This window comes from Aquarana catesbeiana, linkage group LG02 (assembly GCF_042186555.1).
Source record: "Aquarana catesbeiana isolate 2022-GZ linkage group LG02, ASM4218655v1, whole genome shotgun sequence".
Taxonomy (NCBI): Eukaryota; Metazoa; Chordata; class Amphibia; order Anura; family Ranidae; genus Aquarana; species Aquarana catesbeiana.
Window position 1 is genome coordinate 423243473 of NC_133325.1, and position 24448 is coordinate 423267920.

Below are 24448 nucleotides of genomic sequence, written 5' to 3' on the forward strand. Positions count from 1 at the left end.
ACATAATACCTATGTGGGCTGAGTCCCTGTCATTGAACATCCTGTTTTACCCCCTCTGCTATGGGGATAATTCTGTTTTTGTCCTCTACCTCTGTATACCTATTCTTTCATAAAATAATGAACAAGAAATGTATCATTTAATATCTTTTTTTTTTTTTACATCCAAATGCCCAGGAAAACAAGCGCTAATGAGGTGTTCAATCCCAAAGAGAGAAAGGAAGGAGCCCTTTGTAAATGGCTAAAATGCTAGCAGAATCACAAATCATCTGGCCATTATACACATCTAGACAGGAGTCAAAATTAACTACGGTACTTTTTGTAACATAACGCAGGAGGAGGAGTTCTATAAGCCATGTCACTTTAGCTTTTCTTATGAGGCATTTGTCCATTCTCTTCTGCAACTCCTTTGCACAGAGATTTACCACAACCTTCTTCCTGACCACCTTGTAGCACACAATTGTGACATTGCCCCTTTATCAATCATTGCTCAATTACATGGTTAGCAAGAATCCATGTGCAAAAACAAGCACTTCCAAAACTCAAAAGAGCTCACTGCTAACCCTTAATAAATTATTTTTTGACAAAACACGTGCCCAGATTCCAGCTGCAGTTTTGTAGCACAAGTTAAAAATTTAATTTTAATGTAAATGGGTTGTATTTCACAAAAAAAAAAAAAAAAAAAAAAAGTCAGCCTTTGTATTTTCAATATTCTGTAACCGTAGGAACAGCTGTACACATAGTGGGGTCAGGAATCCTGTATGGATCTGTTATCAACGAACTCTGAAACTAAAGCCAGCCATAAACTTATCAAATTACAGCCAGTTCCTGACGCACCAGTTAAAAACTGTGGAGTGGGTGACCCTGCTGGCAGCCTACTGCTCAACATCCTTTAATCCAAAAATTGAAAGAGCCCGGCAGACAATTCTCAGCCAAAATAAAAACAAAAAAATGACTAGTTTATGGCCAGCATAACCCAGAGAACACTGAGGGATATGACCAATTATTGAGATTATCAACATGATAGAAGTCCCTTGCTCAGCCTTGAGTCATAACTACGATCTGGATGTTACTGGGTTTAGAAGTATGAGATCCCCATCTCTGTATTACGCTGTTGATATCCTATCACTGAACTTTTGTTAATTCTCTTATCCCCTGCTGCCCAAACTTTAGCCCTTTGGCACCTATTGTGCAGCCCTTGGGGTCTGCACAATAGGTACCAAAGGGCTGAAGTTTAGGCAGCAGGAGATAAGAGACAGTAGTCTGAGAATCTTTATTCTTAATGAGGACATTGAAGAAAATATTTTAATGACTTGGATTATTTATTTAATTTTCCTTTTTATTTCATTTTTCCTCTGATCGTAAGAGTATTTTGGATCTTGCAACAAGAAATATCAAAATGTGGTACAAGTAATTTTTAAAAGGGGCTGTAGGGAGCACAAATGTGAAAGCATTGATTTGTAATAGGGCAGTAATAGCTGTGATCTCTAGCAGTCTCATGTAATGTGTCTTATGTCTGCTGAAGCACCTGCCATGTCTCCGGCAACTCCTATAGCATGTTTGCAGTCTCTGATCATCTCCTGCTGCATTTCTGAAATCTGACAGCTTTCTAAAACATTACATTTACTATTATGAGCAATCCTTTGCTGATGTTGGGGCTGCACCACTATATCAAAAAAATATTTGACCACCACTGTTCTAATCATATTCCTGCTTTTTTTCTGTACTCAATAACTAAATGAAATTTGAACCAAACCTGTAACCAACAGTAGTTGTGTTTTCAATAACTTGAGAATATTGTACGTCATAAAAATTATTACAGTAAATGGAAGCAGACACTGCATTATTTTACATTTAAACTACTAACAGAATAATTTTGCAGGAATGTTACCAGTGCAAATGATGCCTTAGCATAAATTACAGTCAAAAAGTTTGTACCTGTTCAAAAAGTGATTACCCAGAAATTCACAACATGCTCATAAAACATTTTCCTGTGTTTCATTTAATTATAGTTCCTTTGATAAAGCATATTTTTTTAATATTCTATTACAGACACCTGTAAGGTTCCTAAAGCATTCAGACCACTGGGTTTCTGCAAGAGAAAATCCATTATACTCACATCTTTGGTGACCCTCCATTCCACACTTAACACTTCCAGGAGTGTTGAATGTCTTTGTCTCCTGCTGTGCACTGTGGCTTCTTCCTCCAATACCTATAACACTGATGTGTCCCGCAATGACCAGCAGAAAGGAACCATGACGTATGGCCGACATTAGACACTCCTGAAGTGTCGATTGCCAAAGACAATTATAGAAGCCACAACACTCGATGAGAGGGGAGGTAGGGAATACAGGCAACCAGAGAGAGGTGACCAAGTGAGTATAAGAGCTCTTCTCCTTTGGGGACCTAATGGCTTGAATCCTTTAGACCAGGGGTGTCCGAACTTTTTTCAAAGAGGGCCAGATTTGATGAATTGAACATGCGTGAGGGCCGACCATTTTGCCCGACATTCTTTCAACCATTAAAATTTGGTCTAAGCATGTTCGTCCGAGCACTAATACACTGCCCAACAAGAATTCTCCTGCTTTTGTGGCTGTGTGTAGTTTAGAGACGAGTTTGGGCTATTTGGATATACTATATTTATCGGCGTATAACACATGCCTTCACTTTAAGAGAGAAGTTTCAGGAAAAAAAGCCTTACATTTAAATAAAGAACTCTGAAGCAAAAATAGGATTTTTTATAACAGCTTACCTGTAAAATCCTTTTCTTTTGAAGTACATCACGGGACACAGAGCCATTAGTAATCACTAAGTGGGTTATAGGCCACCTTCAGGTGCTGGACACTGGCACACCCTAAACAGGAAGTTGCCTCCCTATATAACACCTCCCATAACGGGAGTACCTCAGTTTTGTAGCAAAGCAATACACGTGTATACTAGAAAGAGGGACGGGACCTCTGTGTCTCGTGATGTACTTGGAAAAAAGGATTTTACAGGTAAGCTGTTATAAAAATCCTATTTTCCGTACATCACGGGACACAGAGCCATAGTAATCACTATGTGGGATGTCCCATAGCAATGCCAACTGAGGGGAGGGAGACACAACAGAATTAGGGCAACACTAGACTAGAGGAGTTATACTGCTGCCTGCAGCACACTACGCTCAAAGGCGATATCCTCATGCCTTTTTACACCCACCTGATAGAATCTGGTAAATGTATGGATTGAAGACCAAGTTGCGGCCTTGCAGATTTGAGCCATGGAGGCCTAGTGATGCACTGCCCGCTGAGCACTAATAGCCCTAGAGGAGTGCGTTTTGATATGAGAGGGTGGAATCTAACTCTTAAAAACCATAAGCTTGAAGGATTACTTGTCAAATCCATTTAGAAATAGTCGATTTCGATACTGCCTGTCCTCTTTTAGGACCTTCAGGTAATACGAACAAAACATCAGTTTTCCAAATCTGATCAGTCGCCTTTAAGTAGACTTTGACTGCTCTCACCACATCAAGAGAATGTGGAGATTTTTCTTCCATAGAACAGGGTTCTGGAAAAAATGAAGGTAAAAAGTTAGAATGAGGATGCAATACTACCTTATCCTTGTGAACAATAATAATAATATGGCTCTTTACAAGAAAGAGCAGCCAATTCTGATACCCTTCATGCAGCAGATATGGTTACCAGAAAAAATAGTTTCCTTGTCAAAAAGGACCAAGGAAATATGTCGTATCGGCTCAAAAAAAGGCTGTTTTTGTAATGCCGACAAAACTAAATTCAAGTCCCAAGGGTTCAGGGGTGACCTAACCATAGATTAAGCCGTGTTACCCCCTGAATAAAGTTACAAATGAAAAAATGCAAAGCAAGTGGTCATTGAAAGAATACTGATAAGGCCGAGACCTATCCTTAGAAAGTACTCAAGGCCAGCTTTATATCTCACCCCATCTGCAGAAAGTCAAGGATTCTACCTATGACCTATTTCCTGGGGTGCCAACACCTGGTTTCACACCAGGAGACATATGCTTCTCAGACTCCATAATATATAAATTATGGAGGCTGGCTTCCTTGCATTAACCAAGGTAGATACCACTGAACCTGACAGTCCACGCTTCTTTAAAGTGTGGGCCTCAATAGCCAAACCGTTACATTTAGCGCTTGTAAGGCAAGATGGGATACCGGACCTTTGCGAGAAAAGGTCTGGACGCGGTGGTCGGGTCCATGGGACACCTACCGCCATCCTTATGATCTCTGCATACCAAGATCTCCTGAACCACGCCGGGGCCACAAGAAATCACCAACTTCCCTTGATACTGCGAAGAAGTCGTGGATGCACGCAGAAAAGGAGGAATGCATATATCAACAAAACTGATACCATGGGAACACCAAGGCACCAATTCCGCATGCTAGCGGATCCTTTGTTCTTAACATAAAGATGTCGACCTCTCAGTTGAACCTGGATGCAAACATATCTACGTGTGGGATCCCCCATCTTTGACCTATTGTCAGAAAGATTTCGGGGTGGAGGAACCATTCTCCCGGGAACAACTGTTGGCGACTCAAAATAGACCGCCTGCCAAATTTCTATCCCTAGAATGAAAAACTGCGGATAGGCAAGGTACATTGTTTTCTGCCCAAGATAGGATATGATTCACCTTTCTCTGGGCTGCACAACTTCTTGTGCCCCCTTGGTGATTGATATAGGCCACTGCTTTGGCATAGTAGGATTGGATCCTGACAGGATAGCTCTGTAAATTAAACGTCCAGGCCCTCAGAACCAAGCGCTCTGCCCGAATCTGTAGAATGTTAATGGGCAAAGTCTTTTCTGATCTGGACCACTTCTCTTGGACAGTTGCCTCTTCCAGGACTTCTCCCCAACCTAAAAAAAAGGTTGGCGTATGTTGTTACCACTCCCCAGGTAACTGTAGGAAGGATTTTCCCCTTTGGAGATTTTTGGTTATTAACCATAAACTAAGGCTCCGGCACACCTTTGGAGTCAGACACATTGGAAATACTAGAGCTTGAACCCTCTTGTTCCAAGCCGATAAGATAATGTTTTGCAGCAGTCTCGAATGAGCATAAAGAATGGCCTTGAATGAAGCCACCATCTTTTCCTCATGCAAGCTGAATAGAAGCATTCATCTTGCTTCGACCACCTTAATCAGTTCCTTTATGGCGCTGATCTTTCCCCGAGGCAAGAATACCCTTTTCTGGGTGTATCTGTGAACAGACCCATAACCTCCTTAAAGGTTTTAATGAAGATTTCTGTAGGTTGAGAATCCAGCCTAGGTATTGCAGGTAGTTGAATGTGGTGACCATACTTTGGTCTAAGCGGGCTACCGACTGGTCTATCAAGAGCCGATCATCTAGGTAAACTATAATCGTTATACCTTGGGCCCTTAATCTGGCTAGAGGAGGGGCCAGAACCTCTGTAAACACTGGTACAGTAGCTAGACCGAAAAGCAGAGCTACAAACTGAAAATTAAGATTTTCTACCTTGAAGTATATATTACTGGTGAGCGGGGAAATATGCCCACGGAGGTATGCACCCCTGACGTTGATTGACATCAAAAGTTCTCCTCCTTGTAGGATGGAGACAACTGATTGGACTGACTCCATGCGAAAAAGAGCAGATATCCAGGAACTGGTTTAGATTCTTGAGATCCAGAATGTGTGACATCTCCATTCGATTTTACAGTGAAAAAAGGTTTGAATAAAACCTCAACCCCAGCTCTTTCATGGAGACCATCATGACCACTCTTTGCCAAAGGATGGTCCAATGCTAGAAAGAGACTTCTTTTTCTCTGGATCTTTAGGAACGTTTGATCTGAGGAGATGGGAACTCTTGAAACCCCAGATTGTACTCTAGAGCTACTGAAGAAGCCACCCATCTGTCTTGACATTCTTTCTGCCAGACCCTTGAGAACTGCAGAAGTCTCTCCTCTAACCCCCCCCCGAGCGAGCGAGGCTTTAGTACCTTGTTTTCTTGTTTGTAGGTTTCTTTTGTCCCTGGGCTTGACCCTGAGGATTATAGGTTTTTGTGTTTTGTTTTTTTTTAATAGGAATTCCAACTCTTTATCCGTTGGATCCCCAAGTATTTGAGCATTGTCTGCCGGACAAGTCAAACTTTTAATCAGAAGATATAGCAGCGTCAATTGCTGGTATCTTCCACCTTTAATACGTTTTTTCCTCCATAGGATAAAGCATGAAAAACTTTTTTATAGGAGGGAAAAAATACTTATCTGGGTGATCCCACTCAGAATACATAAACTTTCCCAACAACGAATGGACAGGAAAAGGCATGCACAGCTTTGAGAAGGCTTTAGCCTTCTCAAAGAAAGAAGCGGACCAATTCAATAAGAAATTGCACCCACAATGTGAAACTGATCCTTCCGCATATGACCCCTCAGAAGAGGAGTCATCAGCCTGTTCACGGTCCCCTGAGAGAAAACATTCTCCCGCCCCCAGATCCTCAGTTTGAGGGTCCTTGGGTAATGGAATGGAACCTGTCGCATTTTATCCCAATCTGGAATGCGATTAAAGCCACTAACCTTTTTCCCATCCTTTCATGGCTGAGGAAAAAAACCTTTTTAGAAATATAGGCAGGGGCTGCAGTGTTGTAAGCAGTTGCAAACATTCCATGGCCCCTGAAGGCTCACTCTGACCAGCCACCCCCTCTCAGGGGAGGATGCCATTGCAGAGATGAGTTTTAGGCTTTCAGAGCTTGAGGGAGATCCCTTTAGCCCTCTTTTGGGGTGTTTCTACCTCCCCTTCTGACCATAGCCCGATGCATAAATGCAGAGGTACTACCAGAAGAAACGCATCCACTGCTTTGAGCAATAGTCCAGCCACTGCCGCTGCTATTAACGCTCAGCCTGATGCGAATAGTAAATGTGTCAATATGAATGCCTGTGTCACCAAGCCTCTTACATGCCCCGCTTTGCTCTTGTGTCCCTCCGACAACTTGCATCAGCAAAAATTGAGCTTTTAAAACACACTCCCGTGCCGGACATTGGAGGACGCCAAGCTCCGCCCCCTCCATCGCATAGCACCCCCCTCTCTCTTTCAAAAGAGAGTTTTCCCGCGCGAGCGCGGGCCTCCGATCCGACGGGATCGGCTTGTGTGTGAGGGAGGGATGGCGGGGAGACCTAGACAAGCCGCCGTGCAGGGGCGGAAGGAAAACGGAGTGGCATGCCGATCGATTTTAGCTTTCCCCTTTCCAGAGCCTTGTCCAGGTGTGGGGGGGGGTGTGTGTTTGGTGGAAGAACCCCCCCCCCCCCAAACTGCCTGCTAGCCAGTGGAAAAAGCCTGCTGCTTCCTGACAAAGCCCCCAGTGGTGACTCTTAGGCATGACATTTACTTTTTTTTTTTTTTTTTTAAAGGAGACATTTCATAAGAAAATTTAAAATTCCTTAGAAAAAATCCACTTACCTTTCCTGCCGCAGGATTTTCTGTGGTAAAACCAACAGACCCAATCTTCACCCTTCACGGTGGATTCCGTTAACAAACTTCAGGAACCGGGGACCCTCGGGGGAACCCACACTCCTGGATCCGTAATAGCACCCCGCCAGTAAAACTTTATGGCTGAAAATACCAAAGTATTGGATCCCGGGGTCCAGCTCTCTAAAAAGAGAAGCGTTACAGGCAAAACCTCGTTTCTTCGGACACAAGGCCCGGGTACCATTCAATTTGGCCTAAAAGACACTTTGAACAGATCCGGCTGCATAGCTAGCCCCAGCAAGGATTGCTCCAGTGGAGCTCAGCACAGCACATCTTTACTCGTGACCAACACCTTAGACACTGGTGAAAAAACTGAGATAATCCCGGTATGGGAGGGGTTATATAGGGAGGCAACTTCCTGTTTAGGGTGTGCCCGTATCCAGCACCTGAAGGTGGCCTATAACCCACATAGTGATTACTATGGCTCTGTGTCCCGTGATGTACGATTAAAGAAATAATGGTCAGTGCCCATCAATGCAGCCCTACAAATGCAGCCCCACCAGTGCCACGAATGCAGCCCCACAAGTGCCATGAATGCAGACTCACCATTGCCATCAGTGCAGCCCACCCCACTGCCATGAATGCAGCAGCACCCCCACTGCCATGAATGCAGCAGCACCCCCACTGCCATGAATGCAGCAGCACCCCCACTGCCATGAATGCAGCAGCACCCCCACTGCCATGAATGCAGCAGCACCCCCACTGCCATGAATGCAGACTCACCATTGCCATCGGTGTAGCCAGATCGATGCCCATCTGCAGCCTTGGAGGAGACAGGGAGGGGGCGGGACGAGTGCCAACAGATTACATACAGGAAAATCTGTTTTCTCGGTGGCCTCTTTAATACAAAGTCCGGCCTCCTTTGATGGACAGAGCAGTTGTCCAATGGCAGCGCAGGAGACGGGACTTCCTATTACAGAGGCAGCTGTGTAAACAGGAAATTCTCCTGTATGTGCGGCACTCGTCCCGCCCCTTCCCTGTCCCCTCCAAGGAAGCCAGTAAATATATATTTTGTGGCCCCTGGCGCTCGGGGATTCGTTGGGGGCCACAAAAGATATACATGTCCAAGTTACCAGGCGGGCCGTTCGAAACCGGTACGCAGGCCGCAATTGGCCTGCGGGCCGGACTTTGGACATGCCTGCTTTAGACCCTGACAGGGTCTCTATAAATCTTCCAAAAAATCATCCTCTCTCTGTCCTGCCTTAGATAACAAATCTTTGGTATAGTTTCTTAACTAACCTTACATTTACACTAAAATTACACAATTACAGTAAAACTGGAGAATGCAAAATGTTGTGCAGCTCTGCATAGAAACCAATCCACTTTTATTGTCAAAACGTAACTGATCCAGCTGAAGTTAGCTGATTGGCTACCATGCACAGCTGCATCAGATTTTGCACTCTCCAGTTTTAGTAAATCAGCCCCATGTGTCAGAGTTGGCCAAAACCAACCTGTGTCACAGTCCAAAGCTGGTAATGTTGCAGCCAAGTGTCTGCAGTCATGCTTTTCAGAGTCTGGGCCCAATGCTTGATTCCTGTTCACTGGTGCAACCACTTTCATATGCCCCATAAATCTTTTTCCATCCATGTGTTTAAATGTTCTCACACTCCCTCTGCTGGTTCTAAGGAAAAGTGCTGCCGGTCACTTCCTCTGGAGGTCATATCCAGGAAAGTCATTTGAACCTGCTCAGCACATTTTGGAGTTGCCTGAGCAAAGACCTCTCCGAGTATCTGTTACCAGGCCCTTGTACCAGTGCCAATTCATGTAAATGATCGCTGCCTGTTTCTTTATAATCCCCGTTATCCCCTTACCCTGACTTTTTCGCCACAATCTATGTTATCCACTGACCTTTGTCTGTTTGACCATGACCTTGTATGCTGATTTTATACCATGCTTCTTTTCCATCAATTCCAATCATTCCCTGCAAGGTGCTCTGGCAAACACTGGGGAGTTCCTCAGACCCTGTGCCTCGGCACTCTTTAGTGGCTACACTGGCCTGGCAATACGACATAGTAGTATAATACATCCATAAAAATTTTGATCGTCACCACAGACGTTTAGCTTTTTTTCGGTTAAGAAGATGAGTTTGGATCAGATCTCTGATACCCTCCTACAACTCACTCACCTGTTGGCCCTGCACCTACTCTTCAGCCGTCGGTAAGACCTTCAGGCTGGGTTCACACCATCGCCGCATCTGGCTCACAGCAGGGGTCTGGTGCGTCCTGGTTCACCGTTTCAGGGTCAATTTCAGCACGAATTTTGGGCTGAATTCGGACCTTAAATGGACCAAAAGACGCACAGCGTTTTTGTGCAAAACGGACCTGCTGCAGAGATATATGAACCGACTCCATAGAGAACCGGTTAAAAGCTCCTGCTATTGCAAATTGGATGCGGCTTCTCCGCATCCGATTCGTAATGGTGCGAACCCAGCCTCACACGTGTGCTTGCCTCGAACCTGATATCTGCACGACAGCTGGTTCCTTGCCATCTTTTTCTCTGTAGTCTGAGGTCCAGCCGAGGTTTCATAAACCAGTGGCAACTTTAGTTTGAATTGCTCCTGGTAAACTTTACATTTGAGTCTTCTTAATGATCACCCTGCTATTTGAATAAGCACTTTTTCAGAAGGATCAACCACAGTTACATAATGGTCGGCTGTTCCTAGAAAATTTCAGGAGGATTTTTCTGGCTTCTATTCGGGTGGCAATTCCTGCTAACACGCAATTGCCTTTTTCTTGACACTCCTTGTTAATCACCTGCCCTGAACTTTTCTCTGATAGACTATGACCTTGCCCACCAATTTTTTTATCACAGTTTACTTCTGCTTTTCAACTGTTGTCACAATTGCCTGCAACATGGGAGCCATCTGCAGCACACTTATCTCTTGCAGAGAGCTTTTAGACCCTGCACCTCTTATGCCGCGTACACACGAGCGGACTTTCCGGAATACTTGGTATCCGGTTTAATAAATTATTTAAAAAACCTGTGTAGTGTGTTTTATTATTGACACTTTTTCCTTAGGTGAATGGGTAGGGGTACCATGTACCCCATACTCATTCACATAGGGTGGGGGGCCGGGATCTGGGGGCCCTCTTATTATAGGGGGCTCCCGGATTCCGATAAGCCCCAGGGTTGTCGGCCAGGGTTGTCGGGAAGAGGCCCTTGTCCTCATCAACATGGGGACAAGTTGCTTTGGGGTGGGGGGGCCCCGCAGGGCGCCCCCTTCCCCAAAGCACCCACCCCCCCATGTTGAGGGCATGCGGCCTGGTATGGTTCGGGGGGGGGGGGGGGGGGTTGGAGCTTGCTCGTCCCCACCCCCTTTCCTGACCGGCCGGGCTGCGTGCTCGGATCGGGTCTGGTATGGAATTTAGGGGGGACCCCACGCTGTTTTTTCGGCGTAGGGGGTTCCCTTTATAATCCATACCAGACTTAAGGGCCTGGTATGACCCGCGACGGGGCTTGCAAGGTATCAATCTCGCCGATAAAAGCGGCTAGATTGACATCCTTTTCTAGTCCCGTCGTACCCGAGTCACGTTCAAAATGAACGGACTTGTCCGTGTGTGGGCAAGTCCGTTCATTCTGAAAGTCCGCCGCAACTCCAGCGAAAGTCCGTCGGAAAGACGGGCGGACTTAGCCTGCCAGAAAGTCCGCTCATGTGTAGGCAAGTCCGTCCGTTCAGGTAGTCCGCCGGAAAGTCTGCTGCAAAGTCCGCTCGTGTGTACACGGCATTGGGCTTAGATTTATCTGGCAACACAGAAAGTACACTGTCTCAGTAATTTCAAAGGGGAATTCTACTTCTTATACTTAGTTCAATATAACAGTTTAAAAATGAAGGCAAATATATAACAGGAATATCAGATAGCAGGTTCAGAGGTAAAACCGAGGGTGGGAGGTGGCAAGTGCAGTGGTGAAAGTGGAGCACTCAAGCACTGTGGTCAAGGTGGGTGATGGTGAGAGAAGGAGGGAGGAGGCCATGCAGGTGCGGCGATCAGAAAGTTGCCCATGCAGGTGTGTTAATATATTGAAGAAGAGGGGGGGGGGGGGGGGCATATATGTAATGTGATAACAGCTGGGGAAAGTTGCTTCCATGCATGGCGACATATTGCTAGGAATAAACAGCTAGTAAAATGGCAGCGGTTCTCTGCATGCACAGTAACATCCAGTCTCTTATATTGCTCCCGTACATGCACGGACTATCGCACCATCTTACAGGCGACAATTTTTTCTCTGCTAACAGATAGATCCTCTAACATGTTTTAAACCAGTTGCCCCTGTGGATGCATGGAATATCACCGCCATATTGCTGATAACATTTTGTGTGCGCACAAAGGGTGAGTTTCGGGTCACCCCCTACTCCAAAGACCACGGCTGGTTTCCACTGCATTTGCAGGAGATTTCGGCACATTCTTAATAATGGCTTTTAAAACGCTGCTGCCCTCAACATGTGTCATCTCAGAAAAGTCCAGTGATAAACCTATTAGTTTTAAAAAAATGCCTATTTCAGGTGCCTCAACATTAGTTCTTGTAAAACAGCAGAATTTTTATTCTAGATTATTTTGACCATTTTATCTCAATTTCAACCTGAAAACGAATGCCGGCCATACACGGTTCGAATTTCGAAAGAATTTTCGTACGAATTTCGCACTATTAGTGGGCTGCAGCAACGGCCGATTTTTGTGCGGCAATCAAATCTGAGGAATTGGACATGTTGGAAATTTTTAGAAAAAACGAACAATTTTCTAATCAATGATGGGAGAATCGTGCGAGAAATGTAATAAGACAAGAAAATTTACGGAGAGAAAGAAAGATTCCCGGCCACGAAAAAATTATTTTCTATAGCAACATGAGGTCAAATTGAAGGCTTGGTCGGCCGAATTTTGAAAATCAATGGTGGCATCATTGGATCACAAAAAAAAACGAACTTTCTGATTTTGAAAAGAAAATTCGTTCGAAATTCGACCGTGTATGGCCTGCTTAAGGATGAAACTAAAATAGCATTTAACTTCCTGTATTCTTCTTCTACATATTTATGTGATTGTAAACACAAGCGGAGGTGACCTCCTGAATGTTGTATAAACAGACAATATAATCTTCAACATTTATAAAACAATGGCGGATATGTATAAAAACAAACGCCCATTAACCGGTTCCGATTGGCTCACGTCGATATACGTCGACAGAATGGCACGGTGCTCAAAACCACATACTCGTACATCGCGCGCGCCCCCACGGTGGTCTGATTCGTTGCAGAACCGATCAGTCTTCAGGTCCAGGCCAATGATTTCTGGCCTGGACCTGCTGATTGGTTCTGACCAATGAAATGCTTCTCCTGCCTGTAAGTGTAAACACAGGCAAGGGAAGTGATGTCATCTCTCCTCGTGGAATTCTTTTAGGCTCCAGAAAGAGGACAGAGGACATCTAAAAGTGAGTTGCACCAACACTACACTGACACAGTACACGTAGGCACACATTTCAAACCCCCCCCCCCCCCGATAACCCCTTCACTCCCTGTCACTGTGTCACCAATTGCAGTTTTCAGACTTCTCCTGATCACTGTATTGGTGTCACTTGTGACACTAATCAGTGTTAGGGCAGCCAGTAGTAGGCCCAGGTAGGTCTAGGATAACCCCCAAATAAAGGTAAAACTCGCGGTTAACCCTTTCACCCCGTCACCAGTAGATCTATTTTCTGAACGCCGTATTAGTGTCATGGGTGACACTAGTTACCGGTAGTTATTTCTTTATTGCGTCAGGGTACCCGCCGTATATTACCCAATAAAGGTTTAACCCCCTGATCACCCATCAAGTTTTAGCGTCAGTTAGGGTCTGCATCAGCCCCGGGCATCGTTAGATTAGTGCCCGAAGCGCTAACACACACGCATGCACCATACACCTCCCTTAGTAGTATAGTGTCTGAACGGATCAATATCTTTGATCCAATCAGATCTATACTAGCGTCCCCAGTAGTTTAGGGTTCCCAAAAACGCAGCGTTAGCGGGATCAGCCCAGATACCTGCTAGCACCTGCATTTAGCCCTCCACCCAGCCCACCCAAGTGCAGTATCAATCGATCACGGTCACTTACAAAACACAACACACATAACTGCAGCGTTCGCAGAGTCAGGCCTGATCCCTGCGAACGCTAAACAATTTTTTGGTAGTGACTGAAGCAGGCTCTGACAATCAGGTGCGCTTTTTGCCTGCGAGTCGCACTAGAGTACCTGTCACTACCTATTGCCATCATAGGGGATATTTACATTCCCTGTGATAACATTTAAAAAAAAAATTAAAAAAAAATATGAAAGGAAAAAAAGTGTAAAAATAAAATAAAAAAGCAAAATAAATAATAAAAAATAAATAAAAAAGCACCCGTACCCTCATGCTCGCGCAAAGGTGAATGCAATCATCGGTCTCATATCATATGTAAACAGCAATTGCACCATGCATGCGATGTATTACCGCGGACGTCAGATCGAGGGCAGTCATTTTAGTAGTAGACCTCCTCTGTAAATCTAAAGTGGTAATCTGTAAAGGCTTTTAAAAATGTAGTTTGTCGCCGCTGCACAGTTGTGCGCAATTTTAATGTCGTGTTTGGTATCTATGTACTCGGCATAAGATCATCTTTTATATTTTACCAAACATTTGGGCAATATATTCAACATGCCTCTTAGCAAATAGCTTGGTGTGTCTTTCCAAAATGGGGTCATTTGGGGGGGGGGGGGGGGTCTGTTTTCATGCCATCTGGGCAATTCATGGACTCCAAAACTGTGATAGGTAGTGAGAGTGAGGAGTAAAATAAAAAATTTACATCCTTAGAAAGCCTGAAGGCGATGCTTGGTTTCGGGGCCCCGTACGCGGCTATATTGCCAAAAAGTCCCACACATGTGGTATCCTCATACTCAGGAGAAGCAGCAGAATGTATTTTGGGGTGTAATTCCACATATGCCCATGGCATGTTTGAGCAATATATAATTTCAGTGACAACTTTGAAAAATGAAAAAAAAACAATTTACACAATCACTTACGACAAAAAAAATAAAATATTTAAATGTGCTCAACAAGCCTCTCAGCAAATTCCTTGGGTTGTCTACTTTCCAAAATGGGGTCATTTTGGGAGGGTTTGTACTGCCCTGCCATTTTAGCACCTCAAGAAATGAGATAGGCAGTCATAAACTAAAAGCTGCGTAAATTCCAGAAAACATACCTTAGTTTGTAGATGCTATAACTTTTGCGCAAACCAATAAATATACGCTTATTGAATTTTTTTTTTACCCGAGACGTGCGGCTGAATGCTTTTTGGCCTAAATGTATGACTAAAATTGAGTTTATTGTATTTTTTTTTTTTTTTTAATAACAAAAAGTAGAAAATATCATTTTTCTTCAAAATTTTTTTTCATTTATATATCGCAAAAAATAAAAACCGCAGAGGTGATTAAATACCACCAAAAGAAAGCTCTATTTGTGGGGAAAAAAAAGGATGCAAATTTTGTTTGGGTACAGCATTGCATGACCGCGCAATTGTTAGTTAAAGCGACGCAGTGCCAAATTGTGAATAGTGCTCTGGTAAGGAAGGGGGTAAAATCTTCCAGGGCTGAAGTGGTTAAAAGTGAACTATGATCCTAAAGTGACACTGAAAAAAAAAAATTCTATTGCCCTCAGGCAGCTCCAAATAACTTTTTGGGGCTGCTGTGACCCGACACCCTATTAGAGGGTGGCTACATTTATTCTGGTCCCGCTGTATGTAGGAAAGTAGCCATTCCCCCTTGCTCCCTCCCTAGATGGACTAGGGACTAGAGGTGTGCATCTTCATTGGTCTCAGGATTCAATTTGATTACCTGGTCAACGATTCGATTCCGCGATGCATCACGATTACCAATGAGCTCCCACTTCCTTTTGGGCCGCCTAGGCCCTTGGGCCTTCCTCCTTGCCATCTTCTGGGACACATCACAGGCCCCAAAAGATTGCTGGCTATGCAGGAGAGCGCAGTGAGACATGCGCACCCGGCTTTGAAGCTGCAAGCTGTCACAGTCAAATGCCCACGGTAGTATTGCCAGCGCCGTGGACAGGCAGGGGAGAGAAGGAAGGGTTTGGGTAGCCATGTCGCTGGATTGTGGGACAGGTGAGTGTCTTTATTAAAAGTCAGAAGGTACACTTTTTTTGTAGCCTCTGTCTTTTAATAAAACAGAAAATTGACTGGAACTCCACTCTGAATTAAAAATAACCTCACTCCCTTAAAAAGTGCACTACTCCGGTGCACTACAGGGTACAGGAATTCACACACACTGCTGCTGGGAGGTCAGGAGGAATAGAATCCACAGCTGACAAACAGCCCTGTGAAGTTCCCTGTACTGTCTCTGTGCTGACCAGTGGCAGCTGGTGTTCAAAATTTTTTGGTAGGCGCAAACAAACTGAACCTCCCCCATTAATTAAAGCCTCACTGTGCCCATCAAATGCAGCTACTTGTGCTCAGTAAATGCAGCCATCACTTCACTAACCCCCCACAATGCACGGGCCACCACTGCTGCTGACAGACAGTTCCCTGGCATTCCTATTTGCACCTTCCAGCACACTAGGAGTTAACAGTGGAATGTGCAAAGGGGAAGCTGGGGAACTGTCAGCATGGAGCGTGTACTCGGTGTAAGTAGTGTACAAACACATTTGTACTCTACTTACTGTTGTTAAAATTACTATGTTACAATCAGTGAAGTGCGCCGCTGTATGTGTTTTTAAAAAAAAAAAAAAAAAAAAAAATGCAACTTCATACCAAATTTCACAGTACAATACATGCCGCTCATGTGACTACCCTGCCTGGCCCGCCTCTCTCCTATCATGTCTCTCCTGACGTCATCGGGGAATTCTCAGCCCCGTCCGCCTCTCTTCTGATCTGATAGCTACAGTCAGCGGACAGAGCTGAGAATTCCCCGCTGACGTCAGGAGAGACATGAGACGTGAGAGGAGAGAGCTGGGCCGGGCAGGACAGTCACATGAGCGGCATGTATTGTACTGTGAAATTCGGTATGAAGTTCCATATTTTTTTTAAAAAGCACATGCAGTGGGGCAATTCGTTGATTGTAACACGGGATTTATTAAAACACAGCAATTTTACCAATACGCTCAGAGCACTCTCCCGGGAGGGGCAGGGCAAGTCAGGATGACGTCACCCGGCAATCGATTTTCTGGTTGTATGCATCGATGCCACATCGGGGACACCCGAATCGCGATACATAGATGAAGCGATTAATTTCAGCACCCCTACTAGGGACTATGAATTATGGGATTCGTAGTGTGCAAACAGCAGTGCACAATACCTTAGCTGATTTTGAGTGCTTGTTCAAAACAAACTGAAGTGAGGGGGGGAAGGAGAAACTCAGGAGATCATGGAAGATGTTACAAACAGTAAGAAACAATTTCATGGAAAACAGGTTACAAGGCCATCAGGTAGTGGATAAGTACAGACTATTTCTGGAGTATAAGGAAATGGTTTGTTTATTGTCACTTTAAGCAAACAGTGTAACATTTAATTTTATACTGTACTGCGCTATGATAACAAGTTTTCATAAGATAACTGAATGCTTGTCTTGAACACTGTTTGCGATGATTATGCTGCTGCAAAATATTGCATATGTGGATTACAAAAATCGATATCTTCACATACATTTTGCCTTTAAATAAACTTAAAGTACAATGGTTTAAATGGAAACTGAGCTCTTTTTCTGAAAATTCTAGTTTTGTGGCTGGTGTGCTTCAATACTCTGACCACTGACCTGGGACAGGTCTCCAACTTTCCTGATGTACATACTTGTTCCAGGTCCGTGATGCAGAAACCACTGAATGGGTCCATATAAAAGCCAGCCAACTAGTCTTTTCAGAAATATGTCAGCAATAGCAGCACCAAGATTATCCAACGTGATATGCAGCTTTAGAATTTACCTGCTGCCTCATCTGAATGTTAACACCTGGGCCTAAAACACAATGTAATTATAAGAAATATTTGAACCTTATGACATTTCAGAGGTAGACTTACTGGTTACTCACTGATCGTGCAATCACATTTAGATTTGTCAGCAACTTTGTAGTGCAAGGGTCTGCCTGGCTGGATACAAACTGAATGAACCGTTTAAAAAAAAAAAAAAAACCCACAATACCCGGTTCAGGCACCTCTTCAGTTCTAATGAAAGCACCCCAGTGTTACCATATGTATGCTGGATTAGCTGAAATAAAATACACAATCCACTGATTACAAGACAAAGATGTAGTACCTTGTAGGAAAAATAACTGTCTCCAGGTGTTAGGGGAGTGGTGGCTACCAATTTCTCTATCTGAACAGCGGGAATGGCTGTAATCTCCATTTTATTTTCAGTTGGCAATACTTCTACAGCATCCTTAAATCCAGCCTTAAGACATGATCAGCAGCTCTCATACACAGAAAACAGTCCTGCTTTGTCATTATAGACGTCTCTTCATCTGTGGCAATATACAGTTAAAGTAGCGTCCTGGCCTATGAAGAGCCAAGAAAAACACATTAAGGGTACATTACAACTTCACATATTTGACATATTGTCTTGAATTCAATCAAAATGATCATACAGTGCAAATACCTTTTCATAGTAAATAACTGGAAAAATATCAGAACTTTAAAGCTAATCAAAAAAATTTCAATTTAATACTGATACCTGCCAAATAAAGGTGTTCACAAGAGACTGTTGCATAATCATGCATGCTAAAACTATCCTAAACATCCATGTTTATTGTGAAGAAGAAGACTTTGCTGACACACCCAGAATCAGCTTTATCTAAGGGGGAAACAAAAGCAATCAGCCAGAGAAGAAAACAAACCGGCTGAGCAAATTTTTCTAATAAAGTGGTCAACCAGGGCCAGGGGTGTCCACTGAAACCCAAACAGATGTTTACGATTTTCACCCAACCCAACCAAAAGTAGGTGGTTACTGTGCTAAGTTTTGGGTACCTTTGGGTAACAGAGTTAGTTTTCTAGAAAAGTCAGCATTGTTTCCCTTAAGACATTAAAGAGGTTCTTTGACAGCCAGTTCATACAAATGCACTGTGGTAGTGCCAGGACAAGTTCATCTAGAGCCCAGAGCAAACATGTCAAATCGTGCCCAGGCCCCCCAAAGATGTATGAGCATTATGTGTCAGCAAAAATCCCCCCTCCCCCCAAAAAGAGCACTATTCTGCATGCTTATCCCTTGCCTTAAAGCGTTTGTTAACTCAAAAAACAAACAAAAAAACAAACAAAAAACAAAACAAAAAAAAATACAACAGATTCTGTTCCTTTAAAGCATGTTATACAGCACAGTGCTGTGCTGTGTAATTTGGTACCCTGTAACACCTGTAATACCTGGTTGATTCTGACAGTTTATGCCCGCCCCCCCCCCTCCCGTAAACTGACCACGGTGTATCATGGCTGCTGAGCCCTGACATTGTGGTCAGTTTACATGCCTTTGTCACCCGCAGCTCTGATCTCCTGTGTCTCCTCCTCCCCCCTCTCTGCCTGTCAGCGCCTGCTAACCCCCCCCCCCCCCGACTCCTGCTGTTCTCATATTTGATATAAAAAGCTCCCATCCACACTAATATACCAATAAGTGTCCCTGTGTGTGTTATGTAAAAAATATGCTTATCTGTATCTATATCAGCGAAGCGATCAGCTGTCAGCTCCTGCTCTCTCCTCAATGCGCTCCCAGCACACTGACCGGGGGTCTCCCCGAGAGCCCTGGGCCCTGTAATAATGATTGGGACCCGGGTCACCTAATCGCTGTAGTAGGTTCTGACTGGCTATCACATTGATCAATCACTGTGAAGCCCACCCCTGTGTTTCTCTCTCTCTCTCTCTGAATGGAGAGCAAGAATGATCTCCAGCGTATTCGCACAGCCCACATGCAAAGCCCGCCAGGAAGTCGGCACTGCGGAGCGCTAATCACATGCACGGAGACATTTCCCGATCTCTGCAGCCGCGCATCAGGACAATGTCTCACTGCTTGTGATTAGCGCAGTGCCGACTTTCTGGCGGGCTCTGTGCGTGAGCTGTGCGAACACGCCGGAGCTCATCCTTAATGGAGAGCAAAGATACATTTTTTTTCTCATTTAGAGAAAAAAGATACAAACACCTGAATATTAAAAAATAAAAACTAAGAAAAAAAATACCCAGATCAAGGTTTGGTTCAATAGAAACCGGATGACATTCGGCCCGTGTGTACTGCAGCTGGTCTAACAAAAGGTCTGTCGATAGGCACAGATATCGCTGATTGGGGTGTTCTGGCAGGGAGGGGGGGCTTGTGTGGCCTTTCCCTGTCAGAACACAATAGCCCAGCAGGGGAGATCTCGCTTTACAAACATCGCAATTTTAGTACAGCGGCTCCTCCTGAGCTCTTCGGGTTTTTTTTTTTTTTTTTCTTCATTCGGCCTGCTGGGTCGAAAAAACAAAACAAATAGTGTATACCAGGCTTTAGGTGTGATGGGGTTAAGGTGAGGATGAGATGGAAAAATAATCTTGTGTGTATGGTACATCAGACGATAGATGACACTTCTCCCATCACTAAACACTCATACTGCCCACATACAGTAAGAGGAGTGAGGTGTCTGTGTATCTATCAGCCACAACTTCTCATTTCCTGATTGCATCACTAACTTGTTGACTGCCTTGTGTTCCTGGATAATGCTACCATAGAACTATACAAGTGTGTGTTCCTTTGAGAAGACAAGCCTGCATTACTCTCCTGGAGCCAGAATACAATCACACAGCTGTACTCCCTGTATATAGGAGCAGTCTACTGCTAGCATTCAGTCTTTCCTGTTTATGTCTATCAGGTCCCTTTCCTCTCCTTGTAGTATGACAACACAGCCCAGTCACCTCCACATTGTACATTACCTTCTCTATAACCGTCCTTCCTATGTACTCCACAGCTCCTGGCAGCCTCACTCCTCCGAGTTCCCTGTATACCTGGACTTCCTGCTTCTGATGCTGCTGGTCACATGACACCACTAGCTCCAATCACCATCCTCGCTTTGTGTGTGGGCTCCCTCTTCTGGCATTCTCTGATGTCAGTTTGTAGCCGGGTGTGTTTTGTATACATCACAATGTAAAAGCAGTGGTTTCTCCTCTTGTAGCAATTCTTATTAACACATGATAAGAGCAAAGATAGTCTATTTTATTTTCACATTTTCCCAAATAGCTGCGTTCACATCTGTTCACTGAAGGAACACATGCTGCAGCTATGAAAACGTGTTTTTCTGGTTAGTACACATTATTAGGCATGCAAGCATTTTGTTTTTTACTGACCTGAATGAGACCTATTGTTTTAATCATGTCATGTACCCTCTTCATGACCAGGCCATTTTTTGCTATCCGGCACTATGCCACTTTAACTGACAATTGCGTGTTCATGTGATGCGGCTGTACCCAAACAAAATGTATATCATTTTTTTTTCACACAAATAGAGCTTTCTTTTGGTGGTATGTGATCACCATGGGTTCAGGGCAGGGGAAGTTTTAGTCCCGTGCTGTGTCCCGATATAAATGCAGAGTTTGCAGGTGAGTCATCTGTACACTGGAATAGGGCAGATCTGTTAGAAGAGGGAAGGTCTGGACAGCCGCATTCCAATAAAAACGCCTTTATTGTGCAAAATAACAAAAGTACAAACCACAGCAGGGTACAGGATAAAAAAACTGACACGTTTCACACTCTCAACAGTGTTTAGTCATAGCTCTGACTATGCACTGTTGAGAGTGTGAAACGCGTCAGTTTTTTATCCTGTACCCCAGGGGCGTTGCTAGGTATCAAAAAGACCAGGGGCTTCAGCCCGAAGTCAGAGCCCAGCACCGGGGGGGGGGGATGTGGTGGTGCGGCAGATGGTGGGGTTGTATGGAGGGGGGTGTTACCTACCTGACATACACTGACCTACCTGACACACACTGACCTACCTGGCTGACATACACTGACCTACCTGACATACACTGACCTACCTGACATACACTGACCTACCTGACATGCACTGACCTACCTGACATGCACTGACCTACCTGACATACACTGACCTACCTAACATACACTGACCTACTTGACACACACTGACCTACCTATCTGACATACACTGACCTACCTGGCTGACACACACTGACCTACATGACATACACTGACCTACCTGACACACACTGACCTGCCTGGCTGACACACACTGACCTACCTGACACACACTGACCTACCTATCTGACATACACTGACCTACCTATCTGACACACACTGACCTACTTGATACACTGACCTACCTACCTGACACACACTGACCTACCTATCTGACATACACTGACACACACTGACCTACCTATCTGACATACACTGACCTACCTATCTGACATACACTGACCTACTTGATACACTGACCTACCTACCTGACACACACTGACCTACCTATCTGACATACACTGACACACACTGACCTACCTATCTGACATACACTGACCTACCTATCTGACATACACTGACCCACACTGACCTACCTGACATGCACTGACCTACCTGCCATTGCCCCTTTAAAGCCTAAGTTTATTTATTTAAAATTAGCCAAGGGGCAGTCAAATCATCAATTGCAGCCACTGTGCCCATCAATTGCAACCACTGTGCCCCGTGAAATGAAGCCACTGTGCCCGTCAAAAGAGAGAAGAGAGAGAATAGAGACAGAGAAGAAGAGAGAGAGAAGGAGAGAAGGGAGAAAGAGAGAAAGCGAGAGAGAGAAGGAGAGCGAGAAACACAGAGAGAGAGTGACACCTTTTTTTTTTAAATCTTCGTTCTGTCCCACTCCCAGTCACAGCCACCATGGCCATTATTCAGCGTGACTCTGGAGGTTGAGGGAGAAGGAGGCGTCGCGTTCTCCTGATCTCCTTCTGCTTTCCTCAGGCCAGGCGGCATATCACTCCGCCTGTCAGTCAGTGCAGTGGGCGGCGCTGCAACGGCCGAATCACACAGGTAAATTGCGGCTGCCGCCGCTGCTGTCTATCCTATTTTCTCTCCCTTTCTCTTCACTGCAGGATAGGGTTGCCCCCTTTTCTTTAAGCCAAACCTGTACACTTTAGAGGTGCATGGCAAAAAATTTCGGAAAAAAAGCTGCATGGCAAATATTAGCACAACACATTTTGGAATGGATTTACACCCCTATTCATACATTATTATATGTGTATGGCGACTGCACAGTATATGTTTAAATAAGATTGGAGTGTATTAATACTTTATCCTTTGCGGTTTCCACCATCATTCACAATTCTTTTTTCACATTTAAATTAATATACACTATAGGATTGTAAAGACCTGAGACACCTTTGGGTGCACTAAGGAGAGCAATAATGCAGGACGCTTTATTGGTGAGTGTTACCCCCCATAATACAGGGGTCAGTGTTACCCCCATATAATTTAGGGGCCCCCCATAGAGGACCCCCATTAGTTTAGAGTCCCCTTATATCAGTGCTCCTCTTAGAGACCCAAAAAAATTAAAATGGAAAAAATGCAGCACAACCTCCCCCTATAATTATATTCATATATGAAAAAATAGTTGTAAATGATGGTGGAAACCCCCAAGGATAATCCAAGTACTAATACACTCCAATCTTATTTAAACATATACCGTGCAATCTCCATACACATATAATAATGTATGAATAGAGGTGTAAACCTCCAATTCATTCCAAAATGTGCTAATATCCAATTTACTTTTTCGGATACTAGCACAACACATTTTGGAATGGATTTACACCTCTATTCATACACTATTATATGTGTGTGGCGATTGCAGAGTATATGTTTAAATAAGATTGGAGTGTATTAATACTTGGATTACCCTTGGGGGTTTCCACCATCATTCACAATTATTTGTTCACATTTAATATAATTATTTTAAATCAATTATAATTATAGGGGGAGGTTGCACTGCATTTTAATTTATTTTTGCATAGTTTTTTTCGAGAAGTTTTAGTTTTATTCTAGGTGTTTTTTATTTGTTTTTTTTTAGATCAGAGTCCCCTATATCTGATCCTCTTTAGAGACAAAACCATCAGTCTCTAAGGGGGGTGCTGATATAAGGGGACTGTAATATAATGGATTTCTCTGAGGAGAGGGAGGAGGAGGTAATATAAAAACAAACTGATCTAATGTGGGTGCTGATATAAGGAGAGTTTCCCTTATTTAGTAGAGGTCTCTAGGGAGGGGAGGTGGGGGTGCTGATCTAATGGCGGGTGCTGACTGCTGATCTAATGGGTCACCAGCAGTCAGCACCCCCTCTACATTAGCTCAGAGTCCCCTTTATATCAGCACCCCCCTTAGATATCTCTAATAGATCAGTGACCCCTCCCCCCCATCAGTGTCCCTTGCCCCTAAAGACCCCCATTAGACTGCCTTACCGAGAGCCGTTTAGAGTCAGGAAGTGTGGGAGCTGGAGTTTGGGGGCGGAGCGAAGCTGCTCTTCTGTAGTGCCATTTTCCTTCCTTCCATTGTGTGGGGGGGCTTGGGGAGAAGGCATAGTAGAGGCAGATGCTGCATCGCTGTGCCCACTGTGTAGGCAGGACACATTTGAACTGGTACACTCATTCACAGGGCTGCTGTTAGGAATCATGGGGCCTCCACCCCCTGAGGGGGGAAAAGAGGTGGGGGGAGGGAGGTGAGAGAGGAGGAGGCAGGAGAGAGAGGGGGTGCTGACACAGAGGAGGGTGGTGCTGACAGAGAGGGTGTAGGCTGACAGAGTAGGGGACGCTGACAGAGAGGGGGACGCTGACAGAGAGGGGGGCGCTGACAGAGAGGGGGGCGCTGACAGAGGAGGGGGTGGGCTGACAGAGAGGGGGGCGCTGACAGAGGGGGGGTGGGCTGGCAGAGAGGGGGGCACTGACAGAGAGGGTATGGGCTGACAGAGAGGGGGGGTGCTGACGAGGGGGTGGGCTGACAGAGAGGGGGGTGCTGACGGGGGT

The 24448-nt window shown here is 44.6% G+C and overlaps 1 protein-coding gene across 2 annotated transcripts in view; it reads right to left on the reverse strand.

Annotated features, from left to right (window-relative positions):
* NIPAL3 (NIPA like domain containing 3) overlaps positions 1–20526 on the reverse strand; it is a 61387-nt gene extending 40861 nt beyond the window's left edge. For both annotated transcript variants that reach the window (XM_073615480.1, XM_073615479.1), the window contains exons 1-2: positions 20369–20526; positions 17745–17983 (exon numbers count right to left, since the gene is read on the reverse strand). In XM_073615480.1, the coding sequence (XP_073471581.1) occupies positions 17745–17834 (90 nt within the window). In that variant the 5' untranslated portion in view covers positions 17835–17983; positions 20369–20526. The remainder of the gene's footprint in view (positions 1–17744; positions 17984–20368) is intronic.
* Between the last annotated feature and the right edge of the window lie 3922 nt (positions 20527–24448).